General features: G+C 53.4%; 1 protein-coding gene across 2 annotated transcripts in view; it reads right to left on the bottom strand.

Moving 5' to 3' along the window:
- The window catches only part of MYH14 (myosin heavy chain 14), a 91,893-nt gene that overhangs the window by 29,628 nt on the left and 39,293 nt on the right, over window positions 1-22,972 (bottom strand). For both annotated transcript variants that reach the window (XM_030299282.1, XM_030299283.1), the window contains 10 exons: window positions 20,803-20,990; window positions 16,503-16,624; window positions 14,319-14,388; window positions 14,036-14,196; window positions 12,414-12,522; window positions 10,036-10,167; window positions 8,730-8,936; window positions 5,921-6,058; window positions 3,205-3,328; window positions 2,367-2,538 (listed from right to left, as the gene is read on the bottom strand). In XM_030299282.1, coding sequence (XP_030155142.1) covers window positions 2,367-2,538; window positions 3,205-3,328; window positions 5,921-6,058; window positions 8,730-8,936; window positions 10,036-10,167; window positions 12,414-12,522; window positions 14,036-14,196; window positions 14,319-14,388; window positions 16,503-16,624; window positions 20,803-20,990 — 1,423 coding nt within the window. The remainder of the gene's footprint in view (window positions 1-2,366; window positions 2,539-3,204; window positions 3,329-5,920; window positions 6,059-8,729; window positions 8,937-10,035; window positions 10,168-12,413; window positions 12,523-14,035; window positions 14,197-14,318; window positions 14,389-16,502; window positions 16,625-20,802; window positions 20,991-22,972) is intronic.

Here is a 22,972-nt window from a genome sequence, read left to right as displayed (position 1 = left end):
GTGTGGATTTGGGGGCGGCCCATCCCGGGGTGAAATCCCAGCTCAGCCCTTGGGCACACGCTCAGTACTCAGAGCCTCGGTTTTCTCAGCTGTAAAATGGGAATGACACCACGAGTAACCACAGGGACGCTTACCGAGCTCCTGCCACATATGACCCTTTGCTTTATCGTCTCATTTAATGACCACACCGAATGAGGAAACTGAGGTACAGAGTGGGAAAATACTTGCCCAGGTCACACGGTCAGCGAGTGGCAGAGCTGACCCCAGCAGCCTGCCTCATGGCCCCCGTGAGACACGGCCTCTTGCAAAGAGAAGTCGAATGGAGGGGCAGCATGGACCGCGGGTGAAATTGCTCATGGGGCACCTGGGGGCTCCCTCGTGAAGCATCTGACTTTGGCTCAGGTCATGATGTCATGGTTTTGTGAGTCCGAGTCCCACATGGGGTGAGCTTGAGCCCCACTTCTCTCTCCCTTTCTTCCTCTCTCTGCCTCTCATGGGATTCTTTCTTTCTCTCTCCCTCTCTCTTCCTCTCTCTCTCTCTCTCTCTCTGGCTCTAGCTCACTGGCGCCCTCTCTCTTTCCCTCTCAAAAAAGAAAGAAAGAAAGAAAGAAAGAAAGAAAGAAAGAAAGAAAGAAAGAAAGAAAGAAATTACACATGGAGTCATGCAGCCCAGGGTTTGTATCCCCTGCTCGGCCACCTGCCCTGGTTAAGTGACAACCTCTCTGAGCTGCAGGCTCCTGGTCCGTAAGAGGACACGACACCCCACTTCACGGAGCTGCTGGGAGGATGGCAATAAAAATAATCATAAGAGCACAAAAGGCTACGTGTTTTGTGTTTCCTCTTATGTGAACTATCAGGAACAGGCAAGTCCCATGTGAACAAGAAGCAGACTGGTGCGGGGCCTAAAGGAGGGGGTCACGGGCCAGGACTGCCTGATGGGTACTGGGCTTCCTTCTGGGGGAATGAACATGTTCTGGAACAATACAGAGGTGATGGCTGCACCACAGTGTGAACCCACAAACGCCACTGAATGGTACACTTCAAAATGGTCTTGTTATGGGGGCACCGGGCTGGCTCAGTCCGAGGAGCATGTGACTCTTGATCTCGGGGTCATGAGTTTGAGCCCCACAGCGGGTGTGGAGATTGTCTAAAAATAAAATCTTTTAGGAGCGTCTGGGTGGCTCAGTCCGTTGAGCATCTGACTTCGGCTCAGGTCATGATCTCACGGTTCATGAGTTTGCGCACCGCATTGGGCTCTGTGCTGACAGCTCGGATCCTGGAGGCTGCTTCGGGTTCCGTGTCTCCCTCTTTCTCTGCCCTTTACCTACTCACACTCTGTCTGTCTCTCTCTCAAAGATGAATAAACATAAAAAAAAAGTTTTTAAATAAAATCTTAAAAAAAAATAAAATGGTTACGTAAAATTACCCTCAATTAAAAAAAAAAAAAAAGAAAACATAACGAGAATAGGTGAATAAAATAAGGAGAAACAGTAACAGACACACCCGCGATAGCTGAGGGCTTAGGGGACGCCCAGCGTTTTATCAGCGCTTTCTTATTTAATCCCCACACTAACCTTAGAAGAAATCACTCCCATTTAAAAAAAGATTTTTTTTTTGGTTTTAATTTAGCGAGAGAGAGCATGCGTGGGGGAGGGACAGAGAGAGGGAGAGAGAGAGAATCCCAAGCAGGCTCCGAGCTGTCGGCGCAGAGCCCCGCACAGGACTTGAACTCACGAGCTGTAAGATCATGACCTGAGCCGAAATCAAGAGTCTGACACAACCGACTGAGTCACCCAGGCACCTCCTGCAATCTCACCCATTTTCCCGACGAAGAAACCGAGGCCAGGGAGGCGATGCCCCAGGAGCGAGGTCAGGTGGGCAGAAGTGGGCGGGGCCCACGCGTGAACCCGGGGGCCAGACAACGCTGCGCGCTCTTAACCACGCACACCACCTCGTGCACCGCTGATGGTGAGACACACGCTTTTCCCCACGTCTTAACGTCTCTGACCCTGAGCTGCACCGATAACCAAGGGCTCTGCGACGGCGTGAAGCACAGCGGGGAAAAGGCATTCGCAATACCGACCACGGAATCTGGCACACAGGAGGTGCTCCCTGATTGCGAATGCCCGTGATTCTAATACTGCGATTCCTCTCGCGGCCACGGCACTTGTCGGATCACGGCCGATCCTGTTTCGCGCCCGGACCCGGGCAAGTTACTAGACCGGCGGGGCCTCGGTCCGCCCTCTCCTTAACCAGGCGGCCTTGGGGCTCTCGCCAGGTCCAGTTTACAGGAGGGGACACTGAGGCTCCGAGGGCGCGGGTGGAGGCTCCCTGGGGAGCCCCGCGCGCGTCCCCGCCCCCCGCACCTGGCCAGGGCGGCCTGCAGTTCCACTTCCTTGCGGCCCAGCTGGGCCCGCAGCTCCTCCGCGCGCTGCTGCTGCTCGGCCATCTGCTCCTGCAGCTCCGAGCTCTCCCCGTCCAGCCGCCGCTTCAGCTTCTCCAGCTCCTGGCGGCCCTTCTCCTCCTTCCGCAGGCGGTCTGGGGGCGGGAGTGGGGGGTCATGCACCGGGGCGCCAGCCCCCAGCGCCCGGCGGCTCCCCGAGACCCGCGGCCCCGCCCCCGGCACTGGCCAGGGTGGGGGGAAAGCCGCCGCAAGGCATCTCCCTCTGCGCCCCCCTCTTTCCAGCTTCCCGGACCCTGGGCCGGACCCCCAGGTGCCGTCCTCTCCTCAAGTGACCCCCAAGTGACTGCCCTGCTCCCGCTCAGTGCCTGTCTCTGCCCTGTCCTCCCCTCTCTGCCTCCGCAGCCTCCTCCTGCACCCTGTCCCTTCTGCTTCTGTGACCGAGTCCATAGCAAGGGGCGGAGAGCCCACCGTGTGTCTGAAACAGTGGGACGGTCAGAGAGAGAGGGTGACCCAAGACGCCAGGGAGAGAGCAAGAGAACGGCCATCCAGAGTGACAGAAATAACCTAAGAGCTGGGAAGGCACCCAATCTGTCTCGAGCCATCTTTCCTGACCCCCATTTAACAGATTGGACCGCTGAGGCTCCATAGCGCAGGAGACTCACCCAACATCCACCCCGCCCCCCATAACGCAGGAGGCTCCCCCAACGTCCCCACCACCACCCCCGGCCGGCCGCGGAGCGCGCACAGGCTCCCCCCACCCTGTGCAGGCTCCCCTGGCTTCCCCGGGGGGCGGCGCTCACCCTCCATGTCCGCAATCGTGGCCTCGTATTTGAGTCGAAGCTTATTGAGGCTCTTGATCTTCTCCTCCTCCTCCGCCGCCTGCGACGAGAACTCGGCCAGACGCTCCTCCAGCAGCCTCCGCTCCTGAGGGACGTGGGGAGTGTGGGGGCGGTCAGGACAGCCCCCCTCCACGCTCATCTCCACCCTTCCCTGAGCCTTCTGCTCCCAAACCCTTCCCTCCTCTCCCATCTCTCTTGGGTCCGCAGACCCGCCCACCGGTTCACACCCAGTAACCACCAGGTAGATGCCATGGTTCCATGCACCCCAGGCATTCATTGACCCGCCTCCCCACTCGTGGGCACTGAGGTTCCTTCCAATTCGTTTTTGCGATTGTAAACAACACTGGGCGAACATCCTTGCAGGGCGGGCGCACTCCAATGCCTCCTGGATCCATACGGCTCAGAGTATGGTTTGTGGGCCAGCGGCATCGGCACCGAACGGGAGCTTTTTGGAAATGCTGCATGTCAGGCTGCACCCCAGACCCACGGGATCAGAATCGGCATTTTAACAAGCTTTCCATGGGATTCCTGCACACGTTAGCATTTGAGAAGCACTTTTCAAACCGTGAGTGGTTCTGGAAACCAATGCACTGTGTTCGCACTACCCTTAAAAAGAAAGAAATAGGGGCGCCTGGGTGGCGCAGTCGGTTGAGCGTCCGACTTCAGCCAGGTCACGATCTCGCGATCCGTGGGTTCGAGCCCCGCGTCGGGCTCTGGGCTGATGGCTCAGAGCCTGGAGCCTGTTTCCGATTCTGTGTCTCCCTCTCTCTCTGCCCCTCCCCCGTTCATGCTCTGTCTCTCTCTGTCCCACAAATAAATAAACGTTGAAAAAAAAAAAATTAAAAAAAAAAAAGAAAGAAATAGAGGGGCGCCTGGGTGGCTCAGTTGGTTGAGCGCCCGACTTCGGCTCAGGTCATGATCTCGCTGTTCGTGGGTCTGAGCCCCGCATCGGGCTCTGGGCTGACGGCTCGGAGTCTGGAGCCTGCTTCGGATTCTGTGTCTCACTCTCTCTCTGTCCCTCCCCTGCTCGCACCCTCTCTCTCTCTCTCTCTCAAAATTAAATAAACATTAAAAAACTTAAAAGAAAAGAAAGAAATAGAACAGAGGAGAATAGAATAGCCATTGCACCAAAGGAACGTTCCAGAAAACCCCTATGCGTCTTTGACCTCTCATCTCAGGCTTCATTGCGTCGAGGAAGGCTTCCCTGACTACCCCTAGAACAGTGGAGGGACCTTCATAGTCTTCTTTTCTAACAGTTTTTTTAATGTTTATTTATTTTTAAGAGAGAGAGAGAGAGAGCAAGCGGGGTAGGAATAGAGAGAGGGGGGGACAGAGGATCTGAAGAGGGGCTCTGTGCTGACAGCACAGAGCCCGACGTGGGGCTCGAACTCACCAACTGTGAGATCATGACCTGAGCCGAAGTCAGATGCTTAACGGATTGAGTGTAACCGCAGGCGTCCCTAACAGTTCATAACTGTGCACGATATGTGATTATATTTATTCCCTATGGTGACTCATCTAGCATCCCTTTCCCCCATCTCCCTGTGAGGACATGAATGGTTTTCTAGTTTGTTCAATGCCATTGCCATATACCCTGTGCCTAGCCTAGTCCTCGCTGTGACGGGTTAAAGGTGGCGGCAGATTCTTCGCCACGTCCCCACCCAGGGACAGAGTCTAATTTAAACCCAGTGAATCTGGGCTGAGCCTATGAGGGCTTTAAGTTCAGCGGTCTGCAAACCACAGTGTGCAGGTCAAACAAATCTGGCCCACCACCTATTTTTATAAATAAAGTTTTATTGGGACACAGTCACGCTTATTGGACTACGTACGATCTGCGGCTGCTTTCACGCTACAACGGCAGAAGTGAGTGCTTGTGACAGAAACACAGAGGCCTCCAGAGTGTGAAATAGTTGCTGTCTGGCCTTTTACGGACAGTATTTGCCAGGCCAACCCCTGATCTATAGAATTCAGCGTAAGTGGTGCTCTGTCAGTTCCAGAGGCTCCTACAGGGCCTGGAGGCTTCTGCTTCCCCCCCTCAGAGCCCTGAGCTGTCAGTTAAGAAATCCAGGCTCGGGGCGCCTGGGTGGCTCTGTCAGTTGAGCGTCCGACTTTGGCTCAGGTCAAGATCTCACAGTTTGTGCGTTCGAGCCCCGCGTCGGGCTCTGTGCTGACAGCTCGGAGCCTGGAGCCCCGCTTCGGATTCTGTGTCTCCCTCTCTCTGCCCCTCCCTCCCTCACGCTCTGTCTCTGTCTCTCAAAAATGAATAAACGTTAAAGAAAAATTTTTTTTTAAGAAATTCAGGCTCTCCTGTGGGGACAGAAGCCACACAAAGGAGCACCGAGACACCAGACGTCCACACCCAGCCACATCACAGTGACTGCCTAAGAGAGCCACGGCTGACCCACAGAAGGATGGGATGTAATGAAATGGTGCTTGTCTTCAGTCACGTGGCTCTGGGGGTGGGGGGTCTTACGATCTATCAGCGATAGATAATGACACACAGTAGTTGCTCAGTAAATACCTGCTTGGGCGAAGGTATGAAGAGAAAGGGTCAAAGGGAGACACGGCTGAGACTGCGAGCCGGAGACCCCTAGAGGTGGGGAAGACGGAGAGAGAGACCCACGCGCCCCCAGTGCACCCACCGCCTTCTGCCCTTGGGGGCTCACAGGCCACTGACCTTGCTCAGCTTGGCATTCTGATCTTCTAAGAGTACCAGATCTTCCTCAAATTTCTTCAGCTTGGCCTCCGTGGTCACCTTCTCCAGCTGCAGCTTCTGCCGCGCCCCTTCCTCTGCCTCAAGGTGGTTCTCCAGCTCCTGGAGGGGGCGTGAGAGGAGAGATCAGGACCCAGAGGTTAGGGTGTGATGTGACGGCTAGAGTGGAGGGGACGGTCCCAAGCCCCTAGGGCTCGTGACTCAGACAGGTCCACACTCTGGGTGAGGCTGGGAAGAATCAAGCCTCTACTGGTCTTCCCGTTTTCATCCGTGAGCCCTGAGCCTTCACGGAGTACCCGGTGTGAGCCAGGCACCGTTCTAGGCACCGAGGGTAGATGAGAAATCTTTGTCCTTATGGAAATCACGTTCTTCTTCTTCCTTTTTTAAGTTGATTTATTTATTTTTGAGAGAGAGACGAGTGGGGGAAGAGCAGAGAGAGAGAGAGAGAGAGAGAGAATCTCGAGCAGGCTTCGAGCTGCCAGGGCAGAGCCTGATGCGGGGCTCGAACTTGCGAACCGCAAGGTCATGACTGGAGCGGAAACCGAGAGTCAGACGCTTAACTCACTGAGCCACCCAGGTGCCCCTGGAAATCACATTCTTGTGTGTGCATGAAGACTATAAACCAGAAACATAATGAACGTATCCTAGAGATGGGCACTGTCCCCTGTGGCACCGCCCAGGCACATGTGGCAACGTGTGGTATGAGGACCAGAAATTAAGGTGGTGGGACAGCATGGATGGATGTCAAGGGCATTACGCTAAGTAACGTAAGCCAGAGAGAGAAAGACCACCATACGATCTCATTCGTATGTGGATCTAAAAAACAAGAACAAAAACTGAGCTCACGGATACACAGAACAGGTGGGTGGTTGCTGAGGGCGGAGTCTGGGGGAGGAAGAGCCAATGAAGGGGGTCAAAAGGTACGAACTTCTAGTTATAAAGTAAGTAAGTTCTAGGGATGTAACACACAGCGTGACTGTGGTTCATGGTACTGTATTGTGTATTTGAGACTTGCTAAGATAGATCTTTTTTTCTAATGTTTGTTTATTTTTGACAGACAGCATGAGCGCCAGAGAGAGAGGGGGACAGAGGATCCGAAGGGGGCTCTGCGCTGTCAGCCCAGAGCCCGATGTGGGGCTCGAACTCACAAACCGTGAGATCGTGACCTGAGCGGAAGTCAGATGCTTAACTGACTGAGCTGCCCAGGTGCCCCTAAAACACTAGTTCTTAAAAGTTTTCACAACAGAGGGGCACCTAGGGGTGGCTCAATCAGTTAAGCGTCTGACTTCCACTCAGGCCACGATCTCACAGCGCGTGAGTTCAAGCCCCGTGTCAGGTTCCGTGCTGACAGCTCAGAGCCTGGGGCCTGCTTCAGATTCTGTGTCTCTGCCCCTCCCCCACCCACACTCCATCCCTCTCTCCTTCAAAACAAAATAAAAATTTTTTTAAAAAGTTCTCACACTGGAAAAAAAATTTTTTTGTTACTATGTAAGGTGCCGGATATTAACTAGATGGTGATCGCTTTGCAACATACCGAATACTGACTCACCATGTCCTACACCTGAAGCTAATATTACGCTGTATGTCCGTGAAACCTCCTTTTTATAAAAGGGTTCAGTATTATGGGCTGCCTCGCTATCTGGTCTTGGAAGGACCCATGATGGTCTAACCACATGTCTTCCGCCCACCCACCCTCCCCTGGCCCCATAACCCTCCGTATCACGCGGACCGGGCACAGCGCTGGCTTGTGCCCTCTTAGTGGACTAATTATTCAAACAAACCAATCACATCCCCCTGCAGGAACCAGGGGTCACCTCAACCTCTCGTTATGACACAGCCTGCCTCCCACGGCCGTGGCCTATTCATTCTATTCCTGAGTCCAACTCCTGTGTGGCTCTCTGAGGGTGCGGTGTCTGCCTCCCACAGGCTGTATTTAATAAACCGCTGTCGGGGCGCCTGGGTGGCGCAGTCGGTTAAGCGTCCGACTTCAGCCGGGTCACGATCTCGCGGTCCGGGAGTTCGAGCCCCACGTCAGGCTCTGGGCTGATGACTCAGAGCCTGGAGCCTGTTTCAGATTCTGTGTCTCCCTCTCTCTCTGCCCCTCCCCCGTTCATGCTCTGTCTCTCTCTGTCCCAAAAATAAATAAACGTTGAAAAAAAAAAATTTAATAAACCGCTGTCTTATCTGTCCCGAGTCTCCTGAAATGTGGTCAGTATGACTGAGGAACTGCCTTTACCAGCTTATTTAAATGTTATTTCGTTTAAATTTAAAAGCAGACACTCGGTGAATCACTGGGAAAAAATTTTAAGTACGGAATAACTCGGGTACCTAAATCCACCTTTTCAAACGAAGAAGTCATAAAACATAAACGCAGGTGAAGTTTCACTGCCAGTGAAAACTTAGCATCCGAATCCAAAGGTACCATAAGTGTAAAACACACACTGGGTTTTGAAGGGGAACAATGACAGGGCAGCCAGCCTGGGAATGCAGCAGCCTAGAGACAAACTGACCCAGGAGAGGGACAGAGAAAGAGTTCAAAGGATAGCAGCTGGATCCAGCCATGCCTGAAGCTTATGCATTCTGGAGTCTCCCATTATTGGAACCAAAAAAAAAAAGAGAGAATTTTTTTTTTTTTTTTTTTTGCTTAAGCCACTTTGAGTCGACTTTTCTGCAAATTCATAGCCCAAAGAGACAGGGGTTTGCACAAGCCAAGGTTGCCAGGGTAGACAGACGGGCACAGGGAGGGGCGACCCGTGGGCACGCAGAGGCCGACCTGTATATGCTGTTGCAGTCTCTTCTTCTCGGTTTGCAGCTGGCGGCTGCACTCCTCCTCCTCGCCCACGCGGGCCTCCAGCTCCGACACCACCAGCTCCAGCTCCTGCTTGCGGGCTGCCAGCCGCCCGCGCGTCTCCTCGGCCTCGGCACACAGCTCTGCCTCTGCCCGCAGTTGCTCTGCTAGGCGGGTGCGCTCCTCTTCCAGCTGCGGGCAGGGTGGGAGGTCAGCGCTCAGCAGGCACTGCTCCCAGGACAGTCTCGGGGGAGCACCGGGTCCCTCCTGCCTCCTGATTCGCTTTGCTCTTTTTTTTTTTTAAGTTTATTTATTTTGAGAGAGAGAGACAGAGAGAGAGAGAGAGAGCACGAGCAGGGGAGGGGTAGAGTGAGAGGGAGAGAGAGGATCCCAAGGAAGCTCTATGCTGACAACGCAGAGCCCAGTGTGGGGCTCGAACTCACGAACCGTGAGATCATGACCTGAGCTGAAACCAAGAATCAGAGGCTTAATCAACTGAGCCACGCAGGCACCCCTGCTTTGCTCTTTGATGCCTGGAGGGCCTTCCTCCAGGTCCCCATCTGGGGATGACCTCCATCCCCCCCGGGGTCACCAGGTCAGACCCCCGGGGGCTGCCCTCTCCTTCACCTCCTCACAGCCCATCCGTCCCCAGCCCTGTACCCACTGTCCCAGGACTCTCTCTGCCCTGTCCCCTCCTCTCTGGCCCCGCAGCCCCACAAACTTAGGCCTTACTTATCCTCTCCCAGTGGACTCTCTCCCCAGCCTCCTCCCCAGCCTCCCTGCCTCCAGTCTCTCCCTCTCCAGTCCACCTTCCAAATAGGCCCAGAGAGGCCTTTCTACCATCTCACATTTCATTTAACACTCCTACGCCTAGAAATTGAACCAAAGGAAATAATTCAGCAAAAGCAAACAGAAAAACACTCAAGAAGGGGTTCACTTCACCATTACTTAGAAGCCACCAGAAAAGCTGGAAACCATGAAAAGTTGGCCGCCTGCGTACCCTAGCCCTGCCCCAATGCCGGCCCCTGCACTGCCCCGACGCTGGAGCCAGGCTCCCGGAGCATCCGGGTTCCGCAGGAGCCAGTCCCCCACCCCATACCCCGGCTGCACCCCAGGGCCCTGCCTCCTGCACATCACAGCCCAACAGCACCGCGACGGTTTCCATTCAGCTCTGCCCCCACCCTCACCCCACAGCCCTCCGCGGCTCAGCTGGGAGCCCCGCCCCCAGGCCCTGGCTCCACCCGCGGCCCCGCCCCCAGGCCCTGGCTCCACCCGCGGCCCCGCCCCTTACCTGTGCCAGGCGGCCCTGGAGCTCGCCCACCTCGCGGGCGCTCTGCTGCTGCAGCTCCTGCACCTTCTGGAGCTCCTGGGCCCGCGCCTGCAGCACCTCATCCTGCCGCGTCACCTGCAGCAGCGGCTTCACCTGGGGGGAGGGGAGGGGAATGGCTACTCCACTTGGCCCCGAACCGAGCGAGCAGGGCCCGCTTCCGGGTTCCAGTGGCGGCTCTGCCACCCGCCAGCTGTGTGGCCTCAGGCAGGCACAACAGTGTCCTCTGCTATCGGGGATGATAAGAACCCCTGCCTCACAGGGTCTTTGCAATGGGTGTATGAGCTAACACTTGTGAAGCGCCTAGAACAGTCAGCCCCCCCCCCCCCCAGGCAGGCAGCGCTACACGGGTCCCCTTCTCTGCTGAACCAACCCTGGGGTACAAGAGACATCGGGGGCTGCTGGTCTGTAGCGCAACGTTTCCCAAAGTGTGTTCCGAGTCCCAGGTCCAGGGTGAGAGATGCGCTTGACACTGTGTGATCTGGGGGGGCAGGACAGGTGCCACCCACACATGAACGACTGAAATGACAGGTTCACAGAACCGCCCTCCTCCTTGTTAGTGGGAGCCACTGTGATCATTTCTTTTTTTATTATTATTATTAAGTTTATTTACTTATTCTGAGAGAGAGAGAGAGAGAGAGAGAGAGAGCGAGCGCACAAATGGAGGAGGGACAGAGAGGGAGGGAGAGTCCCAAGCAGGCTCCGCACCGACAGTGCATAGCCCAATGCTGGCCTCGAACTCACGAACTGCGAGATCATGACCTGAGCCAAGATCAAGAGTCGGACTCTTAAGGGGCACAGCCACCCAGGCGCCCCCACTCTGATCATTTCTGTCCCACTGCTTTGTATCTGGTTCTTCTCCACTCTACCTGGTTCTTTAGTGTATCATATTCTTTTCTGTCCTAACCATGGCATTTATCACAGCTGTAATTTTATACTCATAATTTTTAAAAATCATTTTCTTTTTTTTAATGCCTATTCATTTTTAAATTTTTAAAATGTTTATTCAGTTTTTGAGAGAGAGCGAGAGACAGAGAGAGAGCAGGGGAGGGGCAGAGAGAGAGAGAGAGGGAGACACAGAATCTGAAGCGGGCTCCAGGCTCTGAGCCGTCAGCACAGAGCCCAACATGGGGCTCGAACCTGCGAGCTGTGAGATCATGACCTGGAGCCAAAGTCAGACGTTTAACCAACCGAGCCACCCAGGCACCCCTATTTATTTATTTTTGAGAGAGAGAGAGGGCACAAGCAGGGGAGGGGCACAGAGAAAGGGAGAGAGAGAGAGAGAGAAAGAGAGAGAGAGAGAGAGAGAGAATCCCAAGCAGGCTGATGTGTAGTGGTGAGCTCTGGGGTGGTCACATGACTCCAGCCATCCAAGGGCGAGTCAAACTCTGGAGATCTGCGGTAAGAAAGGACCACGGTGGCCTAGCTGGTTGGGGGACAAGTCTCAATCTGCTGGTGGCCCCCACGTGGAAAAGTCTGCAGGAGATCATCATGGAGGAAAAGCCAACTGGGAGGCACAGGATGTCACATACCTGACATCTTTATTCGGGCCCTTGTGCAATAAAGGGTTGGCTCAGCAGGCCTGGGTTGTCCAAACCCTGCCCAAGAGTTTGAAAGGACTGGCCCCTGCCTGGCTCCTGGAAGATAATCTCCAAGCTCTTGGAATATTCTGACTGATAAGAGTGACTTTGTTACCTGGGGGTCTTGGGCCACATGGTATAAACTTGACCTCTGGAGGGGCTGGAGACTGGGTAACTAAGGTCAACCACACGGAGGGTCAGCCATGCCTATGAGACTCACCCCCCCAATCTCAACCCCGGACACTGAGGCTCGGGAGAGCTTTCCTGGTCGGCAACAGCCCATATGTGTGTCACATGTTGTTTCTGGAAGAATGAAGCACTGTCCACAGAGGACAACTGGAAGCTTGTGCCTGGTCTCTCCTAAGCTCTGTTCTGTGCACCTTTTCCCTTTGCTGACTTTAATCTCTTTCCTTTCACAGTAATAAACCGGAACCATATGTGTAATAAATAGCTTCTCTAAGTCCTGTGAGTCCTTCCAGTGAATCACTGATTCTGGGGCGGGGGAGCCTTCGGGACCCCCCAACTCAGCCCTGGATCCTGAAGCTGTCCTGAATCTTTCATCTCTGCTGGTTTGAGTCAGATTTTTTTATTTTTGGGCACCTGCCACCCAAAGAATCCTGGCTAACAAAGGTTGGGCCGGTGGATCCCATTTTACAGATACAGAAAGCCGAGGCCCAAACATAGAAGGCCACTTGCCCAAGCAGGCTTGGCCCCACAGTCCTGTCTCCTTGCTGCTCAGGCCACTTCCCCAGGTGCCCTCACCTTGATGAAGAGCCGCCACCACTGCCAGTGTCTCAGCTTGAGGTAAGCCGCACAGTTCCGCTGCATGACCCTCAGGGCACTCTGCTGCTGCTGCCGCTTCTGGAAGGCTCTGGGTGGGGAGACGGCCAAGTGGGAGAGTGAAAGCTCGGCCCCTCCAGGCCCGTCCCCTTAGCAAGAGAGCAAAGCTCCCTTCAATTAGTCAACCATTATTTATTAGTTTTTTAAATTTACTTTGAGACAGAGACAGCATAAAAAAATAAATTTTTTTTTTTAATTTTTTTTTTTCAACGTTTATTTATTTTTGGGACAGAGAGAGACAGAGCATGAATGGGGGAGGAGCAGAGAGAGAGGGAGACACAGAATCGGAAACAGGCTCCAGGCTCTGAGCCATCAGCCCAGAGCCCGACGCGGGGCTCGAACTCACGGACCGCGAGATCGTGACCTGGCTGAAGTCGGACGCTTAACCGACTGCGCCACCCAGGCGCCCCAAATTTTTTAAAATTTATGTTGAGGGGGGGCAGACAGAGGGAGGGAGAGAATCCCGAGCAGGCTCCACGCTGCCAACGCAGAGCCTGGTGCGGGGCTTGAACTCACGAAGCCGCGAGATCATAACCTGAGCCGAAATCAAAAGTCGGATGCGTAACCGACTGAGCCACCCTGGCGTCTCCGTTAGTCAACCATTATTAAGTGCCTACTGTATGCAAGCACCGTTCTCTCATTGGCAGATCTGTGTACAGTTTGTCGGTCCTTCTGCCCTTGACTCTCTCTGCTCTGTCCCCGCCTCTCCGTCTGCACAGACAGACCTCCTCTTCCCCCACCTGGACCCTTCCCCCAACCTCCCAGCCTCCAATCTCTCGCCTCCAGCCCATCCCCAACATGCCTCCCGAGGGATCTTTCGACACCCAGAGCTTACCCATCCCTTCTCTCTTCCTAGCCCTCCCACGGCTCTCCAGCATCCCTGGACAATGCCCCCGCCCCACAGCCTGGTGTCTGGGGAGTCCCTTATTGTCTGATCCTCCCTCTGGGCCGTTTCAAGGGGGAAGGAGACTCCTGCAAACTTTTTCCGCTCCTGAAACACATCACGCTCTCATGTCACTGGGTCTCTGCACAAGCTGTCGCTCCTGCCTGGAGCACCTTTCCCGTCCTCATTCACCTGCCTGGTCATCCAGGGTGACCCGGAGGCATCCTGGCATACAGCTGGGTCTGCACACGGCACTTGTATGACCCCCGTCGAAGCGCATCCCACTCCAGACTGTGACGCTCTGTGCCCTGGTAGGTCTCCCCCACTCCAGGCTGGGGTCCCCCGAGGCACTGGCCGGTAGGGTGACCGCCGTGACCCGGTTCGCCCGGGCCTTTCTTTGTTTTTGCACTGAAAATCACGCATCCTGGGGAACCTCCAGTCTCGGGCAAAGCAGGCTGGTCGGTCACCCTATGGCCAAGCCTAGATCTTCTCTGTGTCCCGAGCACCGCTCTGCACTGGCCCTGGCCTGTCGGGGCCCTCAGGGACTGCAGAACCGAAAAGCCCGGGCATCTGGTGACTCTATCCCTCTTTGTTGAGGCCCCGACACCTGGAGCCGTCTGGTCAACCCCTCCCTGCCCCGGGAGATGGCGTGGTGCCCTACCTGCGAGCTAGGTAACCCCGGGCAGCTGCCTGGAAGGACACGATGATGTCTGTGACCTTCAGGTCCCGTTCCTCTTCCAGCTGGGCCAGGACCCCTGCCCGGAAGAAGATCTTGCTCTGTCCCACACGGTAGAGGTTGGGGTCCAGTTCTAGGGCCTGGATCTGTGAGGGGTGACAAAGAGGAGGGGCGATGGGGGGAGGTCCCGGACCCCCTCTTCCACCACCTGGGACCCCGCACGTGCACACATCCACACCTGCACCCCCAGGCAACGCCCGGCACTCACCATCTTCTCGCAGGCCTGTTTCCCATCCATAAAGCCCTTGGGGATGGCATTGGGCGTCAGGATCTCGTACCTGCGGGGGGGGGGGGGGTTACAGCCAGGTGTCAATGAACTCCCGCCATGGCTCGGGGCTGGGCTCGGAGGGACCGACAGCGATAACAACAGGGACAGTAAGAAAAGCCAACATTACAACATTTACAGAGCAGCGCCCACGGGGCGGAGGGCGTTACCACCGACAGCACTGGCAGTAAGAGCCCCACCTGGTGGACATCCGCCACGTGCTGATAGGGAGGGTGTCACCGCCCGGCCAGCGGATCTCCCCGGGCTAAGTGCCCTACTGCACGGTCTTCCCAACTTCTAAGTGGGAACTTAGCAACTGAGAATAAAGCAGGATACGTTTCATAAACACATTCATGTCTGTCTTCAGAGCCTTTCCCCTGCTGTGCCCTTCCCTGGATCTCAATATTTCATAAAAAAAAAAATACACATTATATATACAATATGTATACACATAAACGTATATCATGGACATAATGTATGTTATATATATATACATATGCATATATATATATACATATATATATATTTTTTTTTTAAGTTTATTTTTTGAGAGAGAGAAAGCAGGGGAGGGGCAGAAAGACAGGGAGAGAGAGAATCCCAAGCAGGCTCCGCGCTGCACGGAGCCCAACAGGGAGCTCGATCTCACGACGGTGAGGTCATGACCTGAACCGAAACCAAGGGTCAGATGCTTAACCCTCTGAGCCACGCAGGCACCCTGAGGAACGGGGGTTTTTCACTGTATTTAAGTGGAATTTAAATTTGAAAACTGAAGCAGTGTAGGGGCGCCCGGGGGGCTCGGTTGTCTACCTCTTGGTTTTGGCTCAGGTCACGATCTCACGGTTCGTGAGCTCTAGACCCGGCTGGGCGCTGACGCTGCGGAAGCTGCTTGGGATTCTGTCTCTTCCTCTCTCTGGCCTTCGCCTGATTGCACGCACTCTCTCTCTCAAAACAAATTATGAAAATTAAAAAAAAAAAAAGCTGAAGCGGCGTAAAATATTTTTCTGTTAAACGCAACTTCACTGTTTTGCTAGGACTACATTTCAGAGCATCCGAACTTAAGGCACACTCCGTATTTCGCAGATTTGGTAGAAAAAAAAAGAATGCACAGTATTTCACTACCACGTTTTTATATTGATTCATGTTAAAATTATCTAGTACCTTAGATGTAACCGGACTAAATAAAATATCTTGGTAACATTAATTTCACCTGTTTCTTTTTTTTTTTTAATTTTTTTAACGTTTATTTTATTTTTGAGACAGAGAGAGAGACAGAGTATGAACGGGGGAGGGGCAGAGAGAGAGGGAGACACAGAATCGGAAGCAGGCTCCAGGCTCTGGGCCATCAGCCCAGAGCCCGACGAGGGGCTCGAACTCAAACTCACGGAGCGCGAGATCGTGACCTGAGCTGAAGTTGGACGCTTAACCAACTGAGCCACCCAGGCGCCCCACCTGTTTCTTTTTATTATTAGAAATATCGCTACTGGATAATTTTAAATTGTGGAGAAGCCTCACATTCTGCTCTTTGTAATGGTGCTGCTGTATACAGCTTGTGTGAAGTGTAATTTATGTTACAATATTTACTGTATTTTTTTTTTAGAGAGAGAGAGGGCGTGAGCTGGGGAGAGGGGTAGACAAGGGGCGGGAGAGGGAGGGAGGCAGAGAGAATCTGAGGCAGGCTCCACACTGTCAGCACAGAGCCTCCCTCAGGGCTGGATGTCACCAGCCCTGAGATCATGACCTGAGGGGAAACCAAGAAGAATCTGACGCATAACGGACTGGGCCACCCAGGCGCCCCTGGATTACTGGCTTCTTACACGCCAATATTTTCTGTTCTGTCCCGTTCTATTGCATTTGTAAAGAAATGCAGATTGCCGCACGCCGATGGCAACATGGCAACGTATCATAACCATTGCAACTTAACATAAGGCTCTATGCTTTTAGGGAAGGCACTGGTGGGGGGGGGGGGGTACTGCTCTCCCATTCCATGGAGGAAAAAGCTGAGAACAGGAACCAGAGGAACTTGCCCAGAGTCCCCAGGCTCAGAAGTAGCCGGTAGGGGGGATGTGGGTGCAGACACGGTGGCCTCCAGACCCGAACCCCGCCCCACCGCCACCCCATCGCACTCACCGCTGCCGGAACTCCTGGAAGAGGATGCGGTTGGGGAAGCCCTGGCGGCAGATGCGGATGCCCTCCAGGACCCCATTGCAGCGCAGCTGGTCCAGCACCAGCCGAGGCTCCAGCTTCCCGGCCTGCGGAGAGCGGACACGGACACGCGGCGTCGGCGGCGGCCACACGGGGGCGCCACTCGCGGGCCCGCAGCCGTCGGGGGACACCGGGGGCCCGCCCCCCACGACGCCGGCTCGGAAACGGTTGGCGATTTCATATGGTTCAACCTAGAATGTACTGAGCACCTACGCGTGCCGGTTTAGAAATGCCTGCCCTTGGGGGGGAGGGGCGGGGCTCTCGACCAGCGGGAGAGGCCGACGATTAAATGAGGTCAAGAAATCAATCCCTACTCAGCATGGGGGAAAAATAAAACGTTAAGTGCTAAGGAGAAAAGAGCAGCCCGGAGGGCGGGCGGGGAGTGGTGAATTTGCCTGGAGCATAGTCGGGGACCGGCCTCCCCGGGAAGGCGATGAGTTGAATAAAACCCATACATCAGGGGCGCAGTCGGTTGAGCATCCCGCGTTTTGATTTCCACTCATGGTCTCATGGTTCCTGGGATCCAACCCCACCTGGGCTCTGAGACGACAGGGCAGGCCCTGCCTGGGATTCTCGCTCCCAATCTCAATCAATCTCTCTCTCTCTGTCTCCATGCCCCTCCCCCTCAAAATAAATAAACATTAAAAAAAAAAAAACCCTTACATCATTATTTGGGGGTAGCTAACTTTTGTTGCTTTTTCTTTCCTTTTTTTTAATTGCTTCTAGAAAATCTAAACCATTTGAAAATTCGAACTCTACATTCTATTTTTATTTTTTATTTCTTTGTTTCTGAGAGAGAGCGCAAGTGAGCAGGGGAGAGGGGCAGAGGGAGACAGAGAGAGAATCCCAGGCGGGCTCCACACTCAGCACGGAGCCCGACGTGGGGCTTGACCCCACAACCGCAGGATCATTCTTGTTGGAAGCAAGAGTCAGACGCTCAACCGACTGAGCCACCCGGGGCACCCCCAAACTCTACATTCTAAAAGAGAACTCTTGCCTTGCTTTGCCCAGGCCCCCAGAGCGAGCCACAGAGTCCCCAGTTTCTTATAGAACCTTCTAGATCAGCTGTTCTCAACTCTGGCTATACGCTGGCACTCTCTGGGAAGCTTACCAAAAAAATCGCCAAAAAAAAATAAAAAAACAAATGTCCTGGCTACAGCACAGGGTAGAATCTGGATCTCTGGGGGTGGGGGTGGGGGTGGGGTAAGAATTAAACCATAAGAATCGTCATTCTGGATCTTTTTCTAGGGCCATCTAAGCAGCCTATATATCTAATATTTGTGCATCCGTCAAACATTTATTGAATATCCACTGTGCACCAAGCACTGCTCTAGGCACTGGGGACTCAACAGTGAAAAAGGAGGTAAAAGCCTCTGCCCTCAGAATGCTTACGTTCTGGAAAAAGGCAGTTTCTCTTTATTACTACGTGTCCCCTATTCCTTGGCAATAGGCTGCACTCCCGTGGGAGAGAGCTTTGTCTCCTCTGCTGCTCTCGGTCCATGACTGGCTAGGGCTAGCCCACCCTGGCTCCATGCACGGTCATGTGACCCAGGGCTGATCAATCACAGTGAGCGGCTCAGGAGAGAGCGCAAGACCCATCTTGGACCCATGAGGCCACGGGACAAGAGACTCTCTTTCTCCTCCAGGGTTGCTGAACTAGGAGAACGAAAGTTTGGAGCCACTGGGGGCTGCCTTGCCGTCCTGAGGGGAGTAAGAGAAAGAAAGAAAGAGAATGAGATTGCTTCAGAGTGAAGACTACGCAGAGCCAAGCAAGGGCAAAATCCCTGACATCACGGTTGGAGCACCTGGATCCAGCTGTCACTGAACCCAACCTTGGGATTTCAATTAGGTAGTTTATACATCCTCATGTGTGCTTAAGCCATCTTAGTTGACTGTCTCACCATCAAAACAGCCCCAAGGAAATAGCTGGAAAGACCGGTGAGTTGAAAATGATATAGTGGACGGTCTCACATTAATATTTTGTTCTCTTCGTGCCTCCCTCCAGCCCCTCCTTTGACAGACTATTTGGCAGATTGGAGTTGGGGAGGTGGATTACATTAAAAGAGACCGAGAAAACACGTAAATATACAGTATTTTGTAGGAACCCAATTTCTCACTGTCACTCACACACACACACACACACACACACACAGGTACAAATTTGCACGAGGAAAAAGAGACCCTGAACTCTGTGATGTTGAACTAGAACATGACATACTGGTGTGAACTCAGAGTTCCATATGTAAGGATACTTATATAAGTAAATATAGATGTAAATGTTTATATCCAGGGGTGCCTGGTGGGCTCAGTTGGCGGAACGTGCAACTGTTGATCTCGGCGTCATGAGTTCGAGCCCCATGTTGGGGGCAGAGTTTACTTAAAAAAATGTGCGTGTATCGGGGCGCCTGGGTGACTCAGTCGGTTGTGTCCGACTTGCGTGCTGACAGCTCAGAGCCTGGAGCCTGCCTTGGATTCTGTGTCTCCCTTCTCTATCTCTCTCTCAAGAATAAACATGAAGGGGCACGTGGGTGGCTCAGTCCCTTAAGCGTCCGACTTCAGCTCAGGTCCTGATCTCTCGGTCCGTAGTTCGAGCCCCGCGTCGGGTTCTGTGCTGACGGCTCAGAGCCTGGAGCCTGCTTTGGATTCTGTGTCTCCCTCTCTCTCTGCCCCTCTGCTGCTCTGTCTCAGAAAATAAACACTTAAAAAAATTTTTATGTGTGTATATATATATGTGAGTACATGCGTTTACGTGTGTGTATGCGTGTATATGCATTTGTGTGTATATACACAGCTATTTGCTGAGAGGTTCTGGAAGCACCCTGATACGGCCGAGTATACCTAGCACCCACATCTTTTTTGTTTTTTTTTCATTTAATGTGTATTTATTTACTTTTGATGGAGAGAACACAAGTGGGGGAAGGAGAGAGAGAGAGAGACCGAATCCTAAGTAGGCTCCAGGCTCTGAGATGTCACTGCAGAGCCTGACATGGGGCTCGAACTCACAAACGGAGAGATCATGATCTGAGCTGAAGTCAGACAGTTAACCAGCTGAGCCACCCAGAAGCCCCACCTAGCACCCACATCGTAGACTCTAAGCACCATTCGCTAAAAAGAACCAGGTCCCCTTGGAGAAATGGGTGACTCTATGTACTATGTATTTCACCAAATATAAGCCACCTTCAATTGCCAAACATGCTGTTATACCACCAAGAAGGAAAAACTCCTATCAATTAACCTCTGCCAGGCTACTGATTGTAAACCACATCCCCAATTTCAGAGATGCTAAAGTGTGAGAAATAAATGTGTCTTAGATTCGATAAAATAACAGTATTTGCAGACAGGAGATACACACACACACACACACACAGTAACTACAGTTCCTAGTTTCTGAGGACGGAACCTCATTTGTGTTCTTTTTTTTTTTTAAGTTTACTTATTTATTTTGATAGAGAGAGAGAGAGTGAGAGCAAGACAGGGGTAGAGAGAGAGGGAGAGAGAGAATCCCAAGCAGCCTCTGCCCTATCAGTATAGAGCCGAACGCGGGGCCTGAACTCACGAACCACGAGATCCTGACCTGAGCCGAAGCTGGATGCTTAACCAACTGAGCCCCCCAGGCACCCCTCATTTTGTGTTCTCGTTTTCCACTCATGTTGACCCTTCCCTGCAGGGCCCCTTCCCTGATTTTCCTAACAAGAAGACCTTTGGGTGGCCTACGAAGCCAGGCATGGTCTCCCCACACCTCCGTGACACCCCCAGCCCCAACAGCCTGCTTTCCATCCCTTGTACCTTTCATGCCTCAACCTCCCACCGGGCTTTTGCACAAGCTCATCCCATCTCAGTCACCACCTCCTCCAGGGAGGCTTCCCTGACTTCACCTTAGGTGATACTTACTTCCCCTACAAATTCAACTGGCCATTTATCGTGAGTGGTCAGTCGAGTGTCTGGGCTCCCCATTAGATTGTGAGAATAGGGGTTGGCTGCGCTTTTCTCTCTCCAGTATCCCCAATACCCTGCACTTAGTAGGTGCTCAATAAAATTTAAGTCCCACTGAAGAATGAATTTTCCTAACAGAGCACTGAGCCTGGGAGGGAAAGGAATTTGCTCAAGGTCACACAGCCAGTCGGAGGCGAGCCTGGGACCAGACGTGGCTCCAACCGGGTTCAGTGGCCTCGCCTTTACCCAATGCCAGCGCTGCCCCCGCCCCGTCCCCAGGCCGGTCACTCACCCTCTTCTCATGGTTGGGGATGATACAGCGGACGAAGCTGGGGTTGGTGTTGCTGAGTGTGGCCATGAGGCGGCTCAGGGACTCCTTGTAGAGCTGTCCCACTGTTCGGAACATGCCCCGGCGGGGGCGGCCGCCGGGTGGGCCATCCCCAAGGCTGCTCACCTGCTCCAGCCCCACAATGCCCTCCACTATGGGGAGAGGAAACAGATGTAGAGAAAGAGGCGGGTCAGGGGTCAGTTTTAGGTGCCCTGTTTTAAGTCAAAGTTCAAGGGTCTTGTCATTTATAGGAACTGGCAGTTTACATATGAAACACCGGTAAGGTAGGTATTTGCAGCCCTGTTGGACTGATGTGTAAACTCAGAAAGGTGCAAGTCTGTGCCTAAGGTCACACAGCTGAGAAAGCGCAGATCTAGGATTCGAACCCAGGCAGTGAGAGTCCACTGGAAACCTGGCCTCTGCTCTTCTTCTCGAGGAACGATCTCCACTGTTCCTTATCAAAAAGTGGTCATGACAACGGCATATGCTTACTTGGCACGTCCTCTCTATCAGGCCCCACTCGAAGCACTTTATATACGCCTTCTCGTTTATAAGCCTGTAAGAATCGTTCCCATTTTACAGGCGAGGAAATCGAGGCACAGAGAGGGAAACAGCGCACTCAGTATGGCTGCAGTTTTAGGAACTTAACACGATGTCCCACTGAGGACGTAATAAAGCCCAGCTTTTCTGTGCGATATTTAAAAGCACACAGACTGCCTCCGTGTGAATCATTCTTCCAAAAAGGCCTGATTTCATGGTGACGCTTTTCTCTTTTGTCATTTGGTGGCGTCACTTCAGCTAGTGAGAAATCCCCACTCCTTCATCTCGAATTCTGTGGGGTTTTTTAATGTTTATTTTTATTTTTATTTTTGAGAGAGAGAGAGAGTGAGTGGGGCATGGACAGAGAGAGAGGGAGACCCAGAATCCGAAGCAGGCGCCAGGCTCTGAGCTGTCAGCACAGAGCCCGAAGCGGGGCCTGAACCCAGGGACCGCGAGATCATGGCCTGAGCCAAAGTCGGATGCTTAGCCGACTGAGTCACCCATGTGCCCCTCGAATTCTGTTTGAAGTCACGCCTCCTTTCTCAGGGACCTGCGGCGGGGGCAGACTCTGATGTCCTGCAGTCCTCAGTAATGAGGGTCATCAGGGGTCAACCAGATAATCTTCGCTTAGGGCAGGGCTTGGTGCACAAGTGGGGGCTCACCGCTGGCCTTTTCCTCCCCAGGTTCAACGTTCCCTCTCACCGCCATGCTCCCAGCTGTTATCAAAATGGTAATTAAGTTCTTACAGCACAGATGAGAGCAGAGGCCCTGGGATGTCTTGGGTTCGAATCCCAGCTCTGTCCTTTACTGTCTGTGTGACCTCAGGCAGGTGTCTTAACCTCTCTGTGCTTTCTCATCTGTATGATGGGGATAATAGCACTAACACCTGCCTCGTTGGGTTGTTCGGAGGATCCTTTTTTTTTTTTTTAAGTTTATTTATTAACTTTCAGAGAGACAGACAGTGTGAGTGGGGGAGGAGGGGGAGAGAGAGAGAGAGAGAGAGAGAGAGAGAGAATGAATCCCAAGCAGGATTCACACTGTCAGCACGGAGCCCAGCATGGAGCTTGAATTCACGAAACCGTGAGACCATGACCTGAGCTGAAATCAAGAGTAGGACGCTTAACCTACTGAGCCACCAGGCGCCCCTGTTCAGAGGGTTCTAGGCGTTAGTAATTGTAAACAGGCTCTGCACAGCACACGGCACGTAGTACATGCTCAGTAAATGCCAGCTGGTGTTACCAAGAGGCTTGTACTTTTACATGCGGTTTAATTAGAAGGCGTCGTGTGGCTACAAAGAGTCTGGAAACTGCTGAGGGAGGCGACAAGGAAGGAGAGCGAGAGTCCCCCGCACGGAGGAGAGGGGACTGATGTTCAAAGTCAGGTACCCGGTCCAACAGGCCCACCCTCTTCATCCGGCAAATCTCACCCGTCGGTGCACAGCAACACCCACCCCCTGACGGAGAAATGGCAGAGCTGCGCCTCCCTGAAGATCCTGGGGGTGACGGTGGGAAGGAGCCGAGGAAAGGGAATTGCTGGAAGCCCCCGTGTTCTGGGGGGTGAGGACAGATGGAGGGGGGAGGCAGAGTGATGAGGG

The sequence above is a fragment of the Lynx canadensis genome, chromosome E2, assembly GCF_007474595.2.
Source record: "Lynx canadensis isolate LIC74 chromosome E2, mLynCan4.pri.v2, whole genome shotgun sequence".
Classification (NCBI taxonomy): Eukaryota; Metazoa; Chordata; class Mammalia; order Carnivora; family Felidae; genus Lynx; species Lynx canadensis.
The sequence above is the reverse complement of the archived record's forward strand: the minus strand, read 5'-3'. Positions and strand labels throughout refer to the sequence as shown.